General features: G+C 41.0%; 2 protein-coding genes and 1 non-coding gene across 3 annotated transcripts in view; all 3 read right to left on the bottom strand.

Moving 5' to 3' along the window:
• LOC136543996 (L-type lectin-domain containing receptor kinase IX.1-like) overlaps positions 1 to 13,815 on the bottom strand; it is a 94,924-nt gene extending 81,109 nt beyond the window's left edge. The window contains exons 1-2 of the mRNA XM_066536290.1: positions 12,986 to 13,815; positions 8,132 to 8,151 (exon numbers count right to left, since the gene is read on the bottom strand). Coding sequence (XP_066392387.1) covers positions 8,132 to 8,151; positions 12,986 to 13,815 — 850 coding nt within the window. The remainder of the gene's footprint in view (positions 1 to 8,131; positions 8,152 to 12,985) is intronic.
• Positions 11,538 to 12,904, bottom strand: LOC136542899 (L-type lectin-domain containing receptor kinase IX.1-like). The gene is made up of 3 exons (XM_066535524.1): positions 12,886 to 12,904; positions 12,374 to 12,812; positions 11,538 to 12,198 (listed from the first exon to the last, which is right to left on the bottom strand). The coding sequence occupies exons 1-3, from the start codon at positions 12,902 to 12,904 to the stop codon at positions 11,538 to 11,540; spliced, it is 1,119 nt and encodes a 372-aa protein (XP_066391621.1).
• A 9,864-nt stretch (positions 13,816 to 23,679) lies between the features above and the next one.
• Positions 23,680 to 23,788, bottom strand: LOC136547669 (small nucleolar RNA R71). The gene has a single exon (XR_010781632.1). It is a non-coding gene; the product is annotated as a small nucleolar RNA R71 (small nucleolar RNA).
• Between the last annotated feature and the right edge of the window lie 275 nt (positions 23,789 to 24,063).

The following is a 24,063-nucleotide window of genomic DNA, read 5'->3' as shown; positions in this document are numbered from 1 at the left end:
CTGTAATAATATTTTATATTCTTTCACAATGACATATATTGGTAGGTTTAATACAAACTTAGGAGGTTACTTTGTATTATCTTTCACAATAACAAAAGTGGTTTATTTATAAAATGATTAGGAGTATTTTAAATTATCTTTCATAACGTCAAAAGTGGGTAATTTAGATGCAATGTTAGGGTTTTTAATTATGTTTCATAATATCAAAGCTTGGTAATTTAGATATAACTTTAGGGGATTATTTTGAATTAATTCACAATGGCAATTGTGAGTAACTTACATACAAATTTAGGGGGGTATTTTCAATTATCTTTCGTAATGGCAGAGATGGGTAATTTAGATAGAAAATTAGAGGGTTACTTTATGTATTTTTCATAACGGCATAGGTGGGTAATGTTTTTATAAATTATGATAGATTGGCTGACTATTATCGATGACGATGATTATAGTCTCCCAAACTAAAGGTCAGATATTTCTAATTATTGTGAGAATTTCTAGAATTTATCTTTTTTCTTAGCGCATCTGGTGAGAATTAACGTGGTGCTTCTAATGGGTATCTAATTAGTAATAGTAAGATGAAGAAGAACTTTTAATATCTAGGATATGGATAATCTAAATCTGATTTGTGGATGTGGGGTAGAATATGGAATCAACAAAATTCGAAGAATATGGATCACCCGCAAATTCTATGCAGATTATCTGATGTTTATAATAGGATATCCAATAATTTATGTTCCTACACTAAAACCTAGAGGAATTTAGGATTTAAAAAATGCTTATTAGTTGAGAACTCTTATTTTGTGATGTTGTTGTTTGACGTTATAAATTTTGAATTGAGATCTTGCTGCTCTTATTATATATTGGATAAAACTTATCATTTGTGAGTGAGGGTAACTTGTTAAGTGTTAATTGTGTTGGTGTCATAGCCCCAACATGGAATACAATGGAGGATTGTTGACTACTACTTGTTATTCGCTCTTTACAAAATTAATTATTGACAAGGATATAATTCTCTATGTATGCACATATTACTTGACTATTTAAATTTGTATCTGATCTGATTCTGCTCCGTATCCATACTAGTTCTAACATCCGGAAAAATCCACATTCACATCCACACCTGTGTATTATCCGCTCTGCTCCAAATCCGACAAACTAAAGCGTATGAGGATATCGAAGATGAGGCCATATACTGCCATTAGTTTATGTCTTCTCAAACGATGTAATCTATGTCCCAGCATAAGGAATATTAGTTGAGTTTCTTCATTGTATTAGTTGATCATGTTTGTACGCTCGGGGTTAATTTATTGAATTAAATGTAACAATGACGTTATTTTATTTCTTGAAGTGAGTCGTTGTTTACATATTGCCTCTAAATGATTATTCTATGATGATTATGTGCTATGCTAATGATAAAGAGAAGTATGACAAATGAGACCCTGATCGAAATTATAACATTTATTGATTAAGCCACATTTCGAAGGGGAGAAATAAAGCTTCTCATTAGAGCTGAGATACTTCATGTATCAGGCTTAATTTAAAACTTATGTTACTCAGCTCCTACCTTGTACCAAGAGAAGTTATGTCAAATAGTTGAGATAATATGGGAATTTAGAAATTCGAAACCTTGATTCTTGTAGTTCATTTCCTTGCGGCATTAGTAGACTTGTAGTTCATTTACTTACCTTAATTAATGTTGACTCTCATCATGGATAAATCTCTCCATTTAGTGAACTAATCTGAAGCACTTCATAAAGGCTGGCATGAGAAATCAGCATAACTTAATATTAAGGTGCGCAAGTTTCAGATCAACAAGGGGAATATTATGAGAGAATAGTCAAACCCTTGGTTCTATTGCCATATTCATTAATTAGCATGTCTACTCTGTGTATGACTCATAGCAAACTTCAACATAATGTGGAGCTGAGGAATGAAATTGTGCCCTTATACATATGGTTCACATGCTTAATTGTTTCATATTGCCAATGAGTTTGTGGAAGTTATGGTATTAATGGCAGCTGCATTACTGATGTGTATGGGCTGCTTAGCCAACACTAAGTCATTCAATTCAGATAAAGTACTTGGCCAATAAAGTCATACAACAAGTTGTGTTGGGAAATCAGAATTAGTTGAGCTTAGAAGCTGAGACATTGATCTTGAGGAAATATGGGTGTTGGCGGTGCTTAACTCACATAATCAACCGCCAACACTTGCATAAAATCCTAGCACACAAACACGAAACATAGAAATATGACTTTAAAACTGATAATTTCTACAAGTTTTGGTGTTTGACCATTTGCAGGAGGGCATTTGTGGAAGTACACATAAAGGGCTAAGAAATGTGCAAAAGAATGGAGCACTAACACCATTCTACACAAGCCTAAAGGAGAGAGGCCCAACCACTAGAAGATTTAGGGCCCATACGAGAGAAGAAAAATGACAAACCTAAATCCAAACACCACCAATCAGCACCAAACCCACATAGGCCCACTCTAGAAGACCAAAGAAGACCTCACAACAAAATTGGACTCAAGGTGGCCCACTTAGGGTGCGGCTGCACCCATGGTGCGAGCGACCCCTGCTGGCGTGCCTCAGGCCCAACCTTCTCCAGGCGGTTCATACCGCCTCTCTTTGGTCAGTTCAGGTGGTTTGGTGGTAAATTAAATGCTGAGGAGGGTGGTTTGCTCCATCCATAAGGGAATAGGGAATTTTCTAAGGAACCCCCTCCTCTCCACCTATAAAAGGAGGCTCCCTCCTCATTTGAACAACACCTCATGGAACAAGGAGCAACACCAAGAGCACCATCCCAAGGGCTTAGGCCCTAGCTAGCTATCTAGAGCAAGTAGTTGGAGAGATGTGAGGGAGAGCTTGGGAAAGCGTCGGACTTGTCGGTGTCTCCCCGTCTTGTACCACCTGCTCTATACTTCGTAAGTGAGTGTTCGTGGTTCTTTTGGATATAAAGTCTTTGATTAGTTAATCTTTACTCTTATTTGTTTGTGGGTTCATCATCCGTCCCAGTGGTGGATGGTCTAGTAGAGGCCTCCTGATAAAGAGGATCACCCTGAATGACAATAGAGTAGTAGTTGATAGCGTAGACGTGGTGTCTAGGCTAGAGGCTACCTTTGTTTGCCTCGTGCTCCACAGTGAGGAGTAGGTGGCTGGTGGTTATAGCCCTATCCATCCCATGTAATCCCCCATGTCTAGGCATGGCGTAGAGCCGTAAGCCAGTATCGCCTGGCAGACCATGTGCGCTCCGATGCCCAAAGTAAGCGAGTAACAATAAAGTTTATCTATCCTTAGACTCTTAACCATAGGAATCCTCTCTACCCTCTACCTACTCTATCCTTGTGTTGTCCTTGGATGAACTAGATAGAATATTTACCTTCATTCCCTGTGGAAAATACGATACCCTGAATACTTTCGGGTGAAATGCTACAATGGTAATTCCGTACACTTGCGGATCATTTTTGTTTGCATTAAGAAATACCAACAAGCATTTCTCGTGCCGTTGCCGGGGAACAGTTGTTGTATTTCCTTTGAACCTAGTTCATCCTCGTATCTGTATCTTTTCTTTTTTTTAATAAAAAAACACAAAATATTTTGACCATGAAAACTACTCCTATCCAATACCGGTCTGCTTCAAATGGCGAGTTCTCTGAGCCATCACCTTTCAAACCACCTGTTCATCTGGCTATGAACTCCGCCCTGGCTTGATAGCCATGGTTCGGGCACAACCCTTTCTCTGGACATGATAACAAAAACCCCTGCCATCACCTACTTGAGTTCGAGGAAATGTGTCCATGCCTGAGCTTCTTTGGCATGACACAAGAAACTCTAAAGTGGAAATTGTTTCCCTTCTCTCTCATGGAGAAGGTGAAGCAATGGTACACACACGCCATAGAAAGTATGAATGGGAACTAGGATGAACTTAAGGACAAGTTTTGTCTTGCATTTTTCCCCATGTCCCGTATCGTCTCTTTATCAAGGGCGATCCTCGACTTTTAGCAGCGTGAGAAAGAGTCTATAGGTGCAGCCTAGGCTAGGTTTTCAGCGTTAATACATGTCGGCCCAGACTTGTCTTTACCTGACAATATATTGTTGTGACTCTTTTGTTTGGGTATTGACATGGAAGCTGACCTATGCCTTGACATGACCCCCAGAGGTAGATTTACACACAAAACCATGACGGAACAGGTGACATTCCTTGAGCACTTCATGGACAAACACACTTCTTCCATCATAAAACCCTTCCAGGCAAAAGTCATGTTAGATTTTGAGGAGCCCTCATTAGCCAAATCCAAACCCATAACATTCTTAGATTCGACTCTTGAGCTCTCACCCGAATCACGGACGATGAAGGAAAGAGTAATTCATCCTTCAGAGTTCCCTATCAAATTCGAGGATTATGGCAATACCTCGAAGATATCATGGCACGTAAAGCACACAAAGAAGTTTCCCCAAGGTAGAACCATCAAAGGAATGGTTAATGGAAGTGAAATGTTCTTCTGAAGTCATTCGAATTCTTTCACCTTCCATGACTATGCCTTGTTCGTTAAGGGGAACTATTGTCAAAGCCCTACATAACCCCACAGTTGAGACTAATATTATGTCTAAATTCCTTTCAAAAACCCTGTTGGGCAAAATGCCGGTAGTCTCCACCAACAAGCTCTTCAAAATTCCCTCGGGATTCATCTTTGAATGTTGTGGGATTACTCGGGTCGTGCCAATCAAAATAGATGAAAATGAGATTCGCTTGGACTTCCATATCTATGCCATCCTCGAGTTTGATCTCCTCATAGGTTTCCCTTTTGAAAAGCTTATCCAAGAAAAAACGTCTCAAGGGAACCTTAGTGAAGAGTTCGGGAGGTGAAATTCATATCCCCGTTTGTTTCACCTGAGCTTTCTTGTGAAACAAAATGTTCATCACCACTCTCTCTCGAACTAAAGCTTTGTCCCACTGACCATCAAAATGTTGTTCTCAATAGTGGTCGAGATTCAACGTTGATTCTACATGATATATCTCTCAAGAACGAAAACTTATGTGCCATGGACATCTTGCTTATAGTACCCGATGTTTCTACGAGGATTCCAACCTTCTCCTAATCATCATTTCAAAACTTTTAGAAGAATGGTTGTGGATGCATATGTTTATGACAAATATTACAAATTCCGTAGTAGCACTATGGTACTAACCTTGCAGCTGGAACGACATTGCTAAATGCTTGGTGGCGAAGATGGGAACTACACCACCATTAATAATCGCATGATGAAGTTCCCAAGGTTAAGCTTATGACCATAAACTAAGCAGTGCTGGAAGATACCCTGCATTATGGTAAAAAAAGAATAATAATATAATAATAATCATAAATATATATATATATATAAAATAATGAAAAAACAACAACTACTTCCTCTTCAATAAAAAGCAAGAACATGTTGTCAATATAATATGCACCTTTGGGTATTCTTGTTTGCTAACCCTTTCAAGTGAAGATCAAGAAGAATAGGGGACATATGATGCCTAAAAAACATGGAAGCTGCATTGACTACATACCATGATGATCTTTGGTGATGGAACATGCTCGAAAAGGAGACCCCGACATTACACACTTGGTTTTTACACAAAAGTCCAAGTGTGGGGGAGGATGGTGAGTGTATCACCACAAGTTCCATACACACCAAAAGCCATCTTGGTCAAAAAGAAGAAAAAAATGATGACAGCTCTATCTTGCTAAAAAATATATAAAAAAGAGAGAAAAAAGGAGAGAAAAAATGATATATATAAACAAAAAAAGAAGAGAGGACTCTCATCCTCTAAAAACTTTGTTACCACCGAGGCCCATGGTCTATACACACTATTTGTGTGTATGGCCTAGCCTTAGGCTCACCTGAGTTGGACCACACATAATCTTGCAACTGCTGCAGCAACTTCAAATATTCATCCACATGTGCAGCCAATAAGAACACTCAGGTATGCAAAGGAAACTAAAATGTTCACCAACCCATTTACTCAAATTTGTCTTCATGGAAATATAAAATCATGCTTCCCTTGTTTATGTTGTATGCTCTAGTTTGGATGCATTCTCTAGCAATACATCCATAGGCGTTTTAAATTAAGCATGCTTCTCAGGTTAAAATAATCTTCTTTAATCAAATTTAAACATGGTGTTTAATTTTGGTTAATGAACTTGAGCAATTACTTTCATAAAACAATGGAGGTAATACATGATGGAGATAAATCAAGGCTATGATTATGTTGCAAACTTTACCTTTAGCCTTGCTTGAGTTATGTTAAAAGATAAAAGTTGGTGAATACTTTAAAAAATAATAATATATAATAACAACAACAATAGTAATAATAATAATATATAAAAAACATGATAATAATAACATTTAGGCTCCCCGGTGTTCAAACAGGCAGGGCCCCTTGTTGTTCCACTTCTATTTTTTTGTTGAACAAAAGCAGGTACAAGAATAAGTGTGGGGGAGATCTCTGAAGCATAACACACACTCGAGATTCCCCCCTCCCAAACATGTTGCACAACATCAACAATCAAGCATGTAGAAGGACATGATAGAAAGCTCCAGAGAGGATTGGCTAAACCAGAGGTTTAGCCAAACCACTTCTGACTCATTTAGCTCCTTTATCTTCAATGATGGTTTGTGCAAACTCTACCCTCAACTCCCTACAACCTTGAGTTTAAAACAAAATCTTGATCACTAAAAATAAACTCAATGAACCAACAATGCCCCTATACAAATTTGTCAAACCACACTTCATTCAAAGTTTTGAAAAGTGACATGTTTACAATATTTTAAGATAGAAGCTTGCGTAAAGTTTGTTCCATATACATACACTTATACTTGTGGGAAAATATTCTAATAGGACAATCATGTTGACTAAGTTGTTGGGAGGTGTGATATAGTTCTGACTTGGAAATCCTACCATTTCTATTCAAAGTGCTTGGAGAATTTGTTTTGATAAAAATATTATAAAACCATAGTATCACATACTCCTCATTTGGTGAGCAACTCCTACCAAAGCCAAATATAACATTTTACAAGTTTCAAGCCTTCCACATATGCTGCTTGTTATTGTGTTGAGTTTGGTCAAGTCTTGTTGACCCTTGTTGAGAGTTTTATCATGCTCCCAAGATCAAGATCACGTACACATGCTGCTCCTACACCACTGGGAGTACGCAAAAACATGCTTCCATCTAGATCCACTAAAAATTCTGCTCCTACACCGGGAGTAGACAAAAAACTATGTTTGTTAGAAAAATACTCCATTTTCTAAAAAGATAATGATCTTTTTCTAAATATGTGGTTTAGAAGAAGAGACATGAGCTAAGATGTAAAATTGGGAAGATGACTTTGTTTTAAGAACTGTTCCTCTTTTCAACAACCCAAGGAAACATGTAAGCTAATGCCACAAATCCCACTTGTGTAAAGAATGTGTTGGAATAACTTTCATGTAAGCCATACATCTTAGGATGTTATGCTCATGATTACTTTTATCCCTAAGCTTTGCTCGAGGATTAGCAAAGGGGTAAGTGTGGGGGAGTTTGTTGGTGGTGCTTAACTCACATAATCAACCGTTAACACTCTCATAAAATCCTAGCACACAAACACCAAACTTAGAAATAGGGCTTTAAAATTAAGAATTTCCACAAGTTTTAGTGTTTGACTATTTGCACGAGGGCATTTGTGGAAGTACACATAAAGGGCTAAGAAATGTGCAAAAGAATGGAGCACTAACACCATTCTACACAAGCCTAAAGGAGACATGCCCAATCACCAGAAGAATCAGGGCCCATACGGGAAAAGAACAATGACAAACCCAAATACAAACACCACCAATCAACGTCAAACCCACATAGACCCACTCTAGAAGACCAAAGAAAACCTCACAACAAAATTAGACTCAAGGTGGCCCACCTAGGGTGCAGGCGCACCCATGGTGCGGGCGCACCCCTGCTGGCGCGCCTTGGGCCCAACCTTCTCCAGGCGGTTTATACTGCCTCTCTTTGGTCAGTTCAAGTGGTTTGGTGGTAAATTAAATGCCGAGGAGGGCGGTTTGCTCCTTCCATAAGGGAATGGGGAATTTTTCGTAGAACCCCCTCCTCTCCACCTATAAAAGGAGGCTCCGTCCTCCTCATTTGAACAACACCTCAAGGAGCAAAGGGCAACACCAACAGCACCATCCCAAGGGCTTAGGCCCTAGCTAGCTATCTAGAGCAAGTAGTTGGAGAGATGTGAGGGAGAGCTTGGGGAAGCGCTGAACTTATCGGTGTCTCCCCGTCTTGTAGCTCAACGAACACCTACGCTATACTTCGTTGGGTTCTCCCGCTAAGTGAGTGTTTGTGGCTGTTTTGGTTATGGAGTCTTTGATTAGTTAATCTTTACTCTTACTTGTTTGCGGGTTCGTTGTCCATCCCCATGGCGGATGGTCTAGTAGAGGGCTCCTGATAAAGGCGGATCACCCTATATGACACTAGAGTAGTAGTCGATAGCGTATACATGGTGTCTAGGCTAGGGGCTACCTTCGTTTGCCTCGTACTCCATGATTGAGGGGTAGGCGGCATGTGGTGGCAACCATGTATGTCCCTTGTAATCCCCCACGTCCGAGCATGGCGTAGAGCCATAAGCCGGTATCGCCTGGCAGACCAGGTGCGCTTCGGTGCCTGAAGTAAGCAAGTAATAGTCGAGTTTATCTATCCTTAGACTCTTAACCATAGGAATCCTCTCTACCCTCTACCTACTCTATCCTTGTGTTGTCCTTGGACGAACTAGGTAAAAGATTTACTTCCGTTCCTTGCGGAAAATACGATACCCTGAATACTTCCGGGTGAAATGCTACAACGGTAATTCTGTGTGATTGCGGATCATTTCTGTTTGCGTTAAGAAATACCAACAAGCATTTCTCGCGCCGTTGCCGGGGAACGGTTGCTTTATTTCCTTCAAACCTAGTTCGTCCTCGTAGCTATATCTTTTCATTTTTATATAAAAAAGCACAAAATATTTTCACCATGAAAACCACTCCTATACAATGCCAGTCCGCTTCAAAGGGCGAGTTCTCTGAGCCACCATCTATCAAAACCACCTGTTCATCTGGCTATGAACTCCGCCCTGGCTTGATAGCCATGGTTCGGGCACAACCCTTCTCTGGGCTTGATAACGAAAACCCCTGCCATCACTTGCTAGAGTTCAAGGAAATGTGTTCATGCCTGAGCATCTCTGGCATGACACAAGAAACTCTAAAATGGAAATTTTTCCCTTCTCTCTCACGGAGAAGGCAAAGAAATGGTTCACACACCGTAGAAAGTATGAATGGGGACTAGGATGAACTTAAGGACAAGTTTTGTCTTGTATTTTTCTCCATGTCCTGTATCGTCTCTCTACCAAGGGCGATCCTAGACTTTGAGCAGCGCGGGAAGGAATCTATAGGTGCAGCCTGGGCTGGGCTTTCATTGTTAATACACGCCGGCCCAGACTTATCTTTACCTGACAGCATATTGCTGCGACTCTTTTGTTTGGGTATTGACATGGGACTTTACTCCTCATCTATGAAATATGGGACTACATCTGCTAATTAAAGTTCTGAAGTTGAGTGCTCAATTATGAGTAATGGATCAATATTATAGTTTGTAATGGCGAGGTAATTGTGATATTAAACCTCTATGGCCTGTATAGACCCCCTATGATGACTAATGACTTGTTTAGATCACAGTGGTGTAGAAATCTACCATTAATGAAGACTATGTCACTGGCATTAGTTAGACGTTTGTGACTTGAAAAGGTATATGTTCCTGTACTACTCAAGGAGCCATAATGAAAATACTCACCTAAATGCCTTAAGTCCATGAAAGGGTGAGTTAAAGTATATGAGCTCTAATGAAGTATGGACTTAGTAGAAATTCCTAATGGGATCATCACAGTAGACTACCGATGGCTCTATATAATTATTTGTGATTTCAAAAGGAAGGTGGAAAATTTCAAGGCAAGGCTCGTAGTATAGTTCATGTGAGTTCTGCCTCCCGTGTCACATAAACATCATTTAGAATTGTCATGATGCTTGCTTGCCACTGATTATGGTTTGGAGTTGCATTATATGGATATCAATACTCCCTGATAGTAACTTGCATAAGAACATGTACATGGCTCAACTATGAAGTTTAGTCATGGAAAGCAAGTGACATGCGGAGTCACAACTATAGCAGGCCTACCACAGCTAGCTCGTAACCCCCCATCGCCGGCGGTTTTGAGCCTCGACAGTGAATTGTCAATGGTGATGGCATGGTCATCACAGCCGGTTTGAAACCGACTGTGATAGTGTGCTCCCTCCCCCACCAGACCACATTGTGGTGGCGGTGATGACGCATTGGCGCTCTAGCTTGCGCATCGTATGCCACGTCCAAGAGGCTGAGACCCTGACTACTGATACATAATATATGAACTATGGTGGTTGGTTGGCTGGTTGCTGTGTGGTTGATACATGATATATGAAACACGGAGGCTGGCTAAAACCTTGACTTGTATGGTTTGTGAAATGTGATTTCTTATTTCTATTATTTTTCGTTGCACTATACATGGTGCATACAAGAGTATATAACAATTATGAATATGTATTGTATTGCTACCTAAGATCCGATCACCAAGGTGATGAAGTGACGGGGAGGCCACCACAGGCACCGACCTCTTCTTCTCGCCGACACCACCCCTCATGACGTCTCTGCTTCCTCCTCGGCGTCCAGAGGAGGCAGAGGCATTGACACATCTCGTCTACTTCACTCGACGACCTCTGCTTCCACTATCGATGGCAGAGTACCCACCTCCCGGCTATGTAGTCTCACAATCCATCTAAGATTAGATCGTGTTCATGTAATTATATCAGTGATCATGTGGTTTAGCCCTCTAGTCGCCATTTCGGTTCTTCAATATGCTCTAATAATGAGACTCGTGGCTACAACAAGTACAGTGGCAAAGATGCACCAAATGACAACCATGCCTAGAGCAAGTGCAATGACATATGCAACAAAAAGAACACATCTGGTTGGAACATTGAAAAGGCACAATAATAAGCAAACCAAAAGTTGCAATGCGACATATCTTAAGGGTCGTTACATGCATGTATCCCCAAATCTTGGTTCTCAAATCCTTCAGATGATCGGACATGGGAGAGCAGACCATCTCATCTCAGATGGACTTCTCCAAAGAAGCGTGTCTCACCGGATAGGACAACTACTTGGAGGAGTAACTGATGGAGGGAGAAGAGAACATTGATTGATGGGAACAAGACAAGGTTGCAAGGAGCTCATCTTTTGATTTATAACTGCTGGAGAGACGAGGGAGAAGACATGGACGAAGGAAGAATTGGTGAAGGGTCGCAGGGACAGCACATTAATAAACATGTGAACAAAAGGAATATCTAACGTTTGATGTAAGAACAAAGTTGTGCAGACAGATTAAACTTGTACCCTATGTGAGAGTTAAGAAAGATTATTCTTCGGAAAGTAAATATGCAAGCAAGATGAAAGCTAAGCCCGGCTTGCAGCAGGTGATACAACGCTATCTGAGGTCTCACATGACATGTCATCAGCAACAAGGTTTGATGGCCCATGCATGAATCCCGGCAGTGGCAAAGGAGGGATCGCCACGTTCGTGGACTCCAAGGCCCTCATGGCTTCTTTGATGGATGGTCTCTGAGCTGGATCGGTGTGTGCGCACCAGAGCGCGACCTGTATCACGCGCTCCATCTGTTCTTGTTCATCTCTCGTAGAGTCATGCTTGAGCCTCGGATCTGATGCTTCAAGGACTGCGCCGCTGTTCTTTATCCCCCATACCCATTTTAGCAAAGGGGAGACGGTAGTGGGATCGACGGCAGCAGCAGCAGGGCTCCGGCCGGTGACTGTCTCTAGTAGAACAATGCCAAAGCCATAGACATCTGACTCCCTGCTCCGCTTCCCAATGTTTATAAAATCTGGATCTATGTAGCCTGGCGTTCCGGCTACATTACATGTCGTTTTCAGCTCGATCGCATGGTCCATCAACCTCGACAACCCGAAGTCAGCTAATTTCGCAACATAGTGTGAATCAAGCAATATGTTAGATGCTGATATGTCACCATGTAAGATGCAGCCCGTGCATTCTCCATGTAGATACCGTAGAGCACACCCGAGGTCGAGGATGATTTGATACCTAATATATAAGCAACAACCAAACAAAGCACCGGTAAATTATTGATGTAAAGTACCTCCAATTATAATTGAACAAAAGACAGGAGAATAATCAAAATGTTATGTTCTGCTATAAATGGAAGAAGGAATGTCTGTGTCAGCTCAAGGATAAGATAAGAAAACTAGTGCGTACATACCTTCTGGACCATGGCAACCAACTCCTTCCCTTGTGCAAATGGTCGTGGAGGCTACCTTCTGAAACAAGCTCGTAAACAAGTGACACGATATCCTTTTCTTCATCAATACACCAGCCTACTAACTCAACCAGGTGCCTTTGCCTGACTTGGCTAATAACCTTGATTTCATCTTCGAATGCCTTCCTCCTGTCAGTGGCAGATTTTCCTAGTTTGAAGTTTTTTATGGCCACAAATCGGTCTGGGTTCTTCAGTTGGCCCTTGTAGACGACGGCGTAGCCCCCTTCCCCGAGCTTATTAGTTTGCACTGAAAAGTTGTTTGTCGCCTTGGCCAGCTCACGGTAACTGAAAGGCCTGGGAACGTTAGTAGGAGCCCTGTCTAAACTAGTTGGTGTTTCTGGTTGCTCATCATCTAGTTTGTCATTTGAAGCTGGCTTCTTTCCTGCACACAGCTTCCGCAGACGTACTAGGAGAGCACACAAGGCAACTACCGCTACCGCAACTACTCCGATTACTGCTCCAACTATCTTCCATGGAACCTTCGAGGAGAAACCTCCACGACGATTACCATTATCATCAGGTGAAGGTGAAGCTGAAGATGAAGGTGTAAATGACGGTGCAGGTGCAGGTGGAGCAGGGGCTCTATCCAGTGTGGAGTAAAATGACCATGCCAGAACCTGGTGTAGCTCGACAGCCGCACCAGTAGCTCCCGAGAAGCCAATTGCCACCATGCTCGATAAGAGTAACCTGAGGTCAGCACTAGTCTCGACGTGGTAGGTCGCGTCGCCAATCTGGAGGTCAGCAGTGAGACGCTTTGTGCTGTTGCCGTAGCTCACCTGGCAGCTCATCACGAGGCCCGACGTTAGGTTCTTTCCAGGGACGCTGGCATCCGTGTACGCCTTTGAGATGAGGGAGTTGATGTCGATTCCTATGTGGTTGTCACTGATGTCTTTGTACTCTGTGTTCTTAAACGTGTCGAATTCGACTGCCACGACCCTATTATCCCCCGTCGCGTTCGTGCTGTTTTCGCCCGCGCTGAAGAGGCCGAGACCACCGCCACCACTCGCGGTTGGGATGCTCGACGGGTAATGCCCGAGGAAGAAGGCCATACCGTCGCCAGCGGTGATGTTGTTTTGGTTGTCTCGGAGGATTTTGAAGGAGAACGTGGTGGTGAAGCTCGCGACCTCGCCGGAATCCTCGTCCCAGATGGGCACAGGCTGAGCGTACGACGCCCGGCCTACGCTGTTGTCCAAGCCTTGGTTCCTGTCATTCCTTGTTAGCTCGATCACCTGGGTGTGGAAGTATGCATCGCCGTCGAAGCTGAAGTTTGCGGCGTTATAACCTCCCGGTTGGGAGAAATCGAAGTTGAAGGAAAGTGAGGTAGAATAACGAGGCAAGTACAGTAATGTTGACAGCAGCAAGTAGCAAAACTGAAAGGACGGCATCAGTTTAAGGTAGGGAGAGTCGACTGCGACCATTTTTTTTGCTAGCTCTTGCCTCCTCGTTTCTTTTTGGAGCTGAATAACACTTGGGTGAGCACATATACATATGTGTACACTACTATATATATGCACGAAATGAAGCTGCGCTACCATATACAGCTAGATGTTATAGCGCTATGCCATACATAATAAGACAAACAGCACAGCTCGTTCTCTGCATAGGAAACTACAATTAGTACATCCTGGTCGAAGTAATTTGCAGGCAATGGTGCTCCTTCCCACAATTGGCTTCGATGTTTCCGCTATTGATTTGGATTATTTGGACCGCGTCGTTGGCACAAACAAGGGGCGCTGAGATATTCTCCTTCGGCAGCAAGCAATTCCGTGACATCAACACTATGATAATTCCGTGACATCAGCACTAGATGATAATTTCGTGAACAAGTCACCTGGGATACATACAACAGACAAAAGTGCCTACCCCTCACCCCTCGTTCACACCTAAATCATCAGTAATAGCTGCCACCCGAACACGCAAGAGCAAAAGATGTGAGGCCACAACAGACCAACATTCAACAAAAAAAGCATCTAAACTCAAGGCACCTAAGAACCCAGATACTCGAGACAAGAAAGGTACTATTGGGGCACCCTTTTCTATTTTTTCTGATAGTAGAATTATCAAGAATACTAGGGGTTTGTTTGGTTTGCAGCGTGGCCCTGGGGTGCTCGCCCAGGCAGGTCCATTCGTCGACCACCAGGCGCTCAAAATCGATGGCCTGAGGAGCTGCCTAACCCAGGCACCTTTGCCAGGGTCAGAACCAAACAGCCCCTAACAACGTGGGTGTCTTTTTAGGATCCTCGAATAATAAAATTTGTAAGTCGGTAAATCTTTTAAAACACGTGGAGTTTGATAGGCAATGTGTCTCTCCTGAAGTCACAGTTAATCTACACAAAGATGCATTTAATTTGAAGTGTTGTACAGATGACTCAGGTGATGAAATTAATTTGCTGGAGCTACATGAATTAGTGTAGTGCTTGTTTCTTTTTCACTAAGTGTCATTTATGCGGCAGTGTCGCAAAATGCTGCAACAGTGCCGCGTGCACTTGCGAAAGTGCCGCGCATGGCATGTTCAGAATCTTTTTGAAGTGCATAATTGCCATCTGCATCATGATTATTTTATATGACATAGCGTGCAGCACCCCGCAAAAGCATGGATATAGGGGGGCCATCACTTATCTCAATATGTGAAACATTGGCCTTTCAAGCTAATTCAAGAATTCAAATCTTGCTTCACATATTTAGGGGGAGTCTCTAGACCCATGGATCAAAAATCTTAGTTTATATTTTATTCATTTGTAAGCTCAAATTTTGTTGTCATCAATTATCAAAAAGGGGGAGATTGTAAGTATAGTCAGGCTCTAGTGTGGGTTTTGGTGATGACGACCATATAATTTGAGGACTAATAAGATTTATCGAGTTGACAAGCAAAAAATACTTAGTGAGGATACTACATTGTCTTGGTGGAGCGCCCAATTACAAAAGGTTGCAATGGCTGACTCTATGGAGGTTTAAATTTATTTTATATTTTGAAATTGAGTATAGGAACCATCGTACTATCAAGGGGGATGCCAAATGCATACTTTAATGTGCAACCAAGTGCTCAACCTTAACCCACCTTGCATGTTTCCTCACAATCTAACCAACCCAGCCAAAGCTTAACTCCTAATTTCTGTTGCAGGCTTACGCGGAAGTACCGCATAAATATGAGCACAGTCACACTGTGGAACTGCCACGTATTCCGCGGAACTTCTATGACTTATCGGCTAGTTGGGAGGCTGGGGGTATTTATACCCTTTCTTCCTCCTCCCAACGGTCAGTTGACACATTCATTCACACCAGCCAGCAGACAAGCTCTCTCTAAGCCATTGAAGTGCATAAAATCTCTCCCCATCAATCCCTAGCGATTCCTTGAGAGATTAGCCTCCAGAGAATTCACAAAAGAGCTTGCCATCTTGAGCTTCAACTCCTAGAACACTTGGTTCGTGTTCAAGCCGGCATCTTGCATTTGTTACTCTTTAAGAAAGGGCTCCTAGCCGGTTAGGCGTTGCCTGGTAAAGCACTACAACCTTTTGTGGGTGCTATGGGAAGTTTGTACACTCTCCAAAAATCTAGTAAGAACTCTCAAGCTAGAGACTTTCTCTCTTAACTTGAGAAGATGATAGGGTTCTGTGATACCCAAGCCTTGGTGGTTTCCTCAACAACATGGAGTAGGCAAGCCTTTGTGGAGAGCTAAACCACGGGATAAACACCTTGTCCTTGTGTTCTTGCTGTTTTCTTTGTGCTATACTTGTGTTGGTTGTGATTCTAGGGTTTGCTCTTGATCTACTTTTACAAGAGCTTCTGACCTTGGAGAAGTGGTGAATAGGACCTAACTATACTACTAGGAACACTAGTATTTCACTCGATCTACTTTTCCTTTATTAGTTTTCGAATTGTGGTTTCGAGTTACTTTGATCCGGGAAAGTGCTGCAGTTGTACACGGAACTTCCGCGCAGCAGCGCGCAAGTACGGCAGTGCCACGCCTGTACTAACCACTACATTGAGTTTAAATTTTAAATAGGTGTATTCAACCCCCCTCTAGGCTTGCCTAATCCTTTTCAAAAAACAACTTAACCTCAACTTGAGCTTTCATCCATCAATTGCTTCCCACATTGATCTTGCATACTTGAGTTCATCACTTCATACTTTGAGCATGTGTCCACCTTGAGCATGTGACTTGAACCACTTCTAATTTGAATTCCATCCATAGGCTTTAAATCACATTCATATATGATTTGATCCTTCACATCAACATGACTATCATAGCTTGCACTGATTTATACCTCGACTAAATGCAAGTACTCTCTTCTTCACCCTAATTAGTTAGGTCCTTCGTTCGGCCGCCAAGCCATTGCTTGCACTTCACCCTTGCTTAGTACCTCAAAAACCTTCTCTTGCTATCTTCACCTTATCAAGCCACATCTTGCTTCGATCCAACATTAACCATACAATGAATAACTTGTTTTTTTGACCAAACTGGTAGGGGACCCCCTACCTTTTTTTTTCTTTTCTCATTAAAGGAAATAATGGTTTATGTACAAAAAATAGGAGTACAAGGCAGCTAGGCCCAAAAGAAAAAATGCCTTAAATATAAAGGCTATCTCTCCATAAACTAATTGGGCCCTGTCTGCTTGGTTTGGCTTTGGTACACACTAAGCCAAGCTTTTCTTTGAACTCTCTTTTCCAATCACTGATGTTAACCTGACCTTGGTTAAAGATGACTTTGTTTCTTGTAGTTCAAATCACCAAACAATAGGATTTAGTTTTGTATTAGAGAGAGTGAGAGGGAAGAGTTTCGGAGGAGTCCGGACCTGTCGGTGCTCTCTCTATGGCTTGTACCCTGATGGAATCAAGTTCTTCTTGAGCTTGCTTTTGAGATTTCTCAGGTAATCGACTTCTAATTCAAGTAAGCATCTTGTTCATATTATTCTTCAGGTTTGCGACTCTCTCTTTGAGTACTTTAATCCTTGTAGCTCCTGGGTTAAAGTAGTATTCATAGTGTAAGCGTGGTGCTTAGACTCGATTACTCATGGATTACCCTACTTTTCGGATCAATGGTAGCTTGCGAGGGTGACTCTTATAGCCTCGTTGAATCCTCTATAGTCTACCTCCCGTTAGTAGGCCTAGCAGGACCTTGTTATTATAGAAAACATACTCTGCCTGTGTTTTCTCTAGTAATATCCCCAAAATTAAACAATAGAAGACAAAGCTTATCGAAGTTAGAACTAGAAGACCTTAGCAATCTCCTCTATGCTCCTATTATCTAGCCTTGATTGTGAAGTTGGGTTAATATAGATTTGGTTATTCTCACAAATGTTTCCTCGAGTTCGATATAAAACTAGGTACTCCCGGTGAAGTGCTACATCGATATAACATCCGTACGCTTGCGGATTATTCTATGTGCATTAATTTATACCAACAGTTTCCAATGAGGACAAGATATGCTTTATTACTACTGTATTTCGAGGGTCTCCAAGAGTAATTCCATATATCATTAGTATCCTCATCCCATGTTCTTTTTGCCAGAATTGCCTCTACTTCTTCCAATTGTTCTGCAGCCTGTACTGATAGAGGAAGGCTAAAAATCTTGTCAACTTCTTGTTCAATAAAAAATCTTATGGACCACTTTGGTTTCTTGGTGAATGAGAAAAGCTAGGGATAGGAGTCTTTGAGAGCTTCCCTATACCAGCAATCAGACCAAAAGAGTGTGGTGGTGCCTCTATGAGGACTACAAGTAGCAAAACTAAAAAAACTATCAAAAAGCTTCATGATATCTTTCCACCAAAAGGATCCCATAAGGCTTCATGCATGAGCAGGGGTCTGGGTATTTGAATAGAATTTAGCCCAGGTGAGAGACCCATGGAATGTCTTCTTTATTGTAGAATTTCTCCAAATGCTTCATCAGAAGGGCATTATTTTATTGCTTATATCAATAATTCCCAGGCCTCCTTATTTCTTAGGTTTACATGCAGTTTCCCAAACTACAAGACATTTACCTTTTCTGTTGATGTCACCATTGCTCCACAAGCAGTGTTGTCTATAGATATCAATCTGTTTGACAACCTGGGGAGGGAGCTTTAGACAACACATATAAAAAGTTGGTAAGGCTAATAAAATAGAATTCACAAGAATGAGGCTTCCATTATAAGAGAGAAACTTGCTAATTCCAGAGAGTCTCCTTTCAATCTTGGTTAAGAGGGACATTATTCTTGCAAAGAAGGTTTTGTGGTACCTAGAGGAACCCCAAATAAGTGAAGGGCATGCTACCAATCTTGCATCCAAAAGTATTGGCCAAGTGAGTTGTTCTATCACCTGAGATGTTTATGGGCACCAAAAAGATTTGTTAAAGTTCACATGTAGCCCTATGGAGTCTGAAAATGATCTTAGGATACCTTTGAGATTGAAAAGGGTTCTAGCATCTCTAGGGAGAATGAGTAAGGTATCATCAGCATACTGTAGAATAGAAAAATCTCCATCAAAATGATCACTAAGGGGATGCTTAAGCACACTAATATGTCAGACCTTGTTAATCACTATTTTGAGGAGATCTGTAGCAAGAACAAAAAGAAGTGGAGAGAGGGGTTCACCCTGTCTAACCCCTCTCTTGCAGGTGAAACTTTTCCCTAGAATACCATTTAGAAGGATCGATGAAGGGCCTGAGTTCAGGATATTGCTAATCCAGTTTAACCATTTCTCTGAGAAACCTTTATGTTTCATCACTTCTAGGATGACCTGGTGTTCTAATTTGTCAAAGGCCTTTTCAAAATCTAGCTTAAGGATAACTATTTCTTTTTAGATTGGTGACAAATGTGAAGGAATTGAAAGGACCAGGCTAAACAGTCATGAATGGTTCTGCCCTTAAGGAATCCATATTGATTTTGATAAACTAGTTGAAGGATAACAAACTTAAGCCCTGTAGACAAAACTTTGTTATGCATTTGAGAGTGTAATTCAATAGGGAAATAGGTCTGTAATCTTCTACCATTTATGGGTTATCCTTCTTAGGAATAAGTGCTATGAAAGAAGAGTTGATGCTCCTAAGATCAACATTATTTGAACAGAAATCCTTGAAGAGTCTAATGAAGCCATGTTTAAAAATATGCCAACATTTTTTGATGAACATACCATTGAAACCATCAGGCCCTAGGGCATGGCTATTGGGGAGATTTTTTATGACAACATCAATTTCTTCATGGCTAAAGTCTGCATCCAGGTGATCTCTATGCTCTATCAAGAGGGTGTTAAGATTGGAAGCCATGCCTTGGAATTCACTGATTCCCCATCTCATTTTGAAAGCTATCTAGATCAAGTTGGCATTTTGATCATGATCTATCACATAATTGCCATCAGCATCTATCAGACAAACTATGTGATTTCTTTTGTGAGAAAATTGTGGCCAAAGTATGAAAAATGAGTGTTTTCATCATCCAACTTAACCCATCTAACTGAATTTCTTTGCTTCTAGTATATTCTCTTTGATTCCAAAAGAGAGGCTAAATGTTTCAATTCTAGATAAAGGCCTATGATCTTCTAGGCCATCTAGGAGCATCAAGACCCAATTACAGTGTTTATATGAGCTTTCTTAGTTTAGATAAGTTTTTGCTCCAAACCTTTAAGCCTTCTCTGACTTGTCTCAACTTTGAGGATACGTTTCTTACTACATTGGCATAGTGTGGAGAAGAATTCTAATGAAGTTTGACAGTGTCAAAGAAACCTGGGTGATCCAGCCAAAATTTTTCAAATCTAAAAATGTTAGATTTGGGAATACTGCTACCAATGTGGAGGACAAAAGGTACGTGATCAGACATAGGCCTTGATATATGTTGAACAAAAGTAGAATGAAAAGAAAGAGTTTAGCTGGAGGAGGTAAAGACCCAGTCTAGTTTGACTAGCAGAGGGTCAGACTGCATATTGCTCCAAGTGTAGCTTCTGCCTTTGAAAGGTATGTCAACCAGGTCTAAATCAGAAATAAGCTCATTAACATGTTCGTTTCACCCATATCACCTCCCTGCTTGTTTTTGTTTTTAGGATGCCTAATAAGGTTGAAGTCACCAACAAGTGCCCAATCCTCAAAACCAAGGTATCAAAGTTCATAAGCCCTGTAGTGAAGCCAAGTTTTTCGACAGAGCTAGAGGGGCCATAAACATTAGTGATGTGGAAGCTCTTATGATCTAGCTTGCAAAGGAAGTTGACTATGATAGCACAAGAGTTGACCTAAACCATTGTGCCATCATAGATGGAGCTATTCCATGCTGTTAAGAGTCTACCTGAGGCTCCAATAGATGGAGAGAAGACAAACTTATCAAAGGACCTTGGACAAAATTTTTTGATGTAAAATGTATCAAAACTCCCCCTTTTGTTTCCTGCAAACAGATAATCTGACATGCAATTTCATTAATTTTGTCTCCGATTGCATCCCACTTTTCTTGTGAATTGATTCCCCTGATACTCCAAATTAAGATTTTCTTAAATTTGTTGTTATCCACAAGAATAAAAGTTGGGGGAAAATACTTGTTTGGTCAACCAAGTGCCAAACCAGAGATGGGCAGAGGCTATCAAATTGCATAAGCTAGTAACATCAAGAGAAATGATGATAAAGAAATACATAGAAAAAATATGGATCAAAGCAGAGTAAACAACTAGGTTTAACTTAACATCATTAAAAGATAAAGTGCTCCAAAGGGTGTTAAAACACTAGTTACAACATCATGAGTTCTTATTTGTCCGGTACATAGACTGGAGACAGGAGCTAACACTAACATAACCAAAATGAAAGAGATGCACTATCCCTAGGAGTAGTACATCCTGGATCCCTACTTTGAAACTAATCATATGAGATGTCCTTGTTCAGAAGAGCAGCAGTGATAGCCTCAGGCTGAATCTACAGGAAAGCCTTGCCAATGCCTACAAGGTTTGATTTAGACAGGTGAGCAGCATCAGCAGCTGGTCGTAGAATGATAACTAGAGGATAGGCTCAATGTTGATAGTAGTTAACAAACATTATAAACCATCAATATAACTTGGATAAGGGCATGAAATTAATCACCAACATACACTTAGGGGTTTAAACTAACAAATTCCATGAGTTTTAGTGAATCTATATTTTTAGCAGGGTATATTCAGAAATCCATCAAGGTGGACCTAGATGTCAGAAGTAATCGCGCTTATCCATGGTGAAAACAACTCTAGAAGGTTTCAGAGGACACCAGAAGCCAAACCACCGAAGAAGATCGCGAAACGATGCCACCTGCAGGCCAACCAGCCCCTGGGGCCCAGTGTTAGCCTCCTCCTTTGAATGTTAGTTCTCCACTGCCTTAGGGTTTGCGTCTATGCCATTCTTTCAAGTCGGTTTGATCCGAGGGCTCAGAATGGATGCTTCACCCTATATATACCAGCCCCTACCCCCCTCCCTCAGGCATATGTCATTTAATTAAGAAGGCAGAAACCCTAATCATTCTTAGAGCTCCACCATATTCTAGGGCATAGCTAGCTAGGCTAGATCTAGAGGGAAGCAAGCTTCGCTTGGATTCCTAATCGTGTCAAGAAGCGTGGCTTGGTATAGCCCCTTGTATCCTCTTTTGTAATTTTCATTATTCATATGTTTGCTACAATTGATTCGACATTGTTCTTAATATTATTTATGTTCCTAGTTATCATGTTCATCGTTTACTTTGATTATATGCTTAGTATAGCTAGATTATCATTATTATCAAGCATAAGTTCGTATAGCACTCGCTCTAAAGTACACGGGGTGACTGGTCGACATTGTGTAAGCGCGGTGCTTATACGTTGTTTACCTGCGGATGCACCCTATATTCTGGGCCATGGGGTAGATCGCAAATGTGACACTCCCGTTGAGTCCTTTGTAGTCCACTCCTTGAATATAGGATAAGCATGATCTAGTTATGAAGGAAGACAAGCTCTGTTCTTAATCTTCCTAAGTAATATCCCTTATGTGTAGATATGAAGTCGATCTTAGCCATGACTACTGAGTGTAATTGCATTGATCAATGTATGCTTTGACTTGTAATTAAGAATGACTTAGGAATTATTCCTCTAATTTCTACTTAGCAATGCTAATGTCATGTAAAGGAGTACTCTAAGTGATCATTTATCATTTATCATTACTTATCAAATTTATCTCTGGACTTATCCCTATTGTGAGTAGAAGTTTGGTTATGGTTTACTTCTCCATTATACATATAAGTTATCAATATATTCTAACTGCCCGTCCTTCCCTGTGGTAAAAATATAAATAATGAAACCTAGAATACTCCTGGGTGAAGTATTACAATGGTATATTATTTGTGCGCTTGCAGATCCCTATATATATATATATATATATTTATATTCTTTCTAGTCTCATAAAATACTACAATACTTCTTAGTGTCATTTTAAGTGACGCTAGAAAGTACCAATAAGCATTTATAGCATCCCAGCTAGGGATGACAACTTAGCAAAAGTGATGTTAAGAAATGTCAACAACATTAGGTGGCTACTTAATCAAGTGACAAGTTAATAAATACCAACAAGTATTTCTGGCACCGTTGTCAGGGACTAGATTCAACTCTGTTCTTAGTAGCAAGCTAAGGAATGACAACAAGCATTTCTGGCGCCGTTGTCGAGAAAAGGTAGCTAGGTAAAAAGGAATATTGATAAACTTTTTACATATTGATGTGATTGAGGAAACCATTGACCTCTGCTCAAACATGCTTACCCTTGTTTTGTTGAGTTTTCATATCTTATGCAGGGTAATGTATGACCGGTTTTGACCTTTCGATAAACTACATTGAAGATCCAGAAGCATTAATCAGGAGGACTAGAGCTAAACTCAAGAAAGTTCCAGCTTTAGAATCGGATGATAACCAGACAAGGCGAAGCTTAACACCAGTTTTTTAAGCCATGTCCAACAAGACTCTCCATGAATTCTTAGCTCCAACTATGGCCAACATCCATACTAGACCGGCAATCAACATCGGAGACAATGCTTTTGAGCTCAAAGTAGCTCTCATCAACATGGTGCAAGCTAACCAGTTTTATGGAAAGGCACATGAAGATGTGAGTGCTCATCTCCAACACTTCCTAGAGATTTGTAGCACTTTCACCATCAAGGGAGTAACCAGAGACGTCATATTACTTCAGCTCTTCCCATTCTCACTTTTGGGGAAGGTGAAGCAATGGTTCTACGCCAACAAAGATAGAAATACTACCTAGGAGAATTGCTCCACTGCCTTCCTAGCAAAGTTCTTTCCCACAGGCAAGACCAATGCTCTACGTGGAAGAATCTCAAGTTTTCAATAGCAACATGATGAATCTATCCTAGAGGCATGGGAACACTTTCAAGATTACATTTTGGAATATCCTCACCATGGGATGGAGGATTGGCTACTCATGCATACTTTCTACCATGGGTTGACAAATAGCACCTGTGAGAATATGGATGCCACTGCTGGAGGTGCATTTTTATCACTCACAATCGCACAAGCAACAACTCTTATGGAGAAGATGGTCTTCAACCAAGGTTGGAATGAAGAAAGTCTTCAAACCCACAAGAGAGGTGGAGGTATCCATCAACTCAAGGAGGTAGACATGTTGTCTGCCAAGATGGATCTGCTCATAAAGAAGCTTGAAGAATGAGCCAATGAGAAGC

This window comes from Miscanthus floridulus, chromosome 3, assembly GCF_019320115.1.
Source record: "Miscanthus floridulus cultivar M001 chromosome 3, ASM1932011v1, whole genome shotgun sequence".
Classification (NCBI taxonomy): Eukaryota; Viridiplantae; Streptophyta; class Magnoliopsida; order Poales; family Poaceae; genus Miscanthus; species Miscanthus floridulus.
The sequence above is the reverse complement of the archived record's forward strand: the minus strand, read 5'-3'. Positions and strand labels throughout refer to the sequence as shown.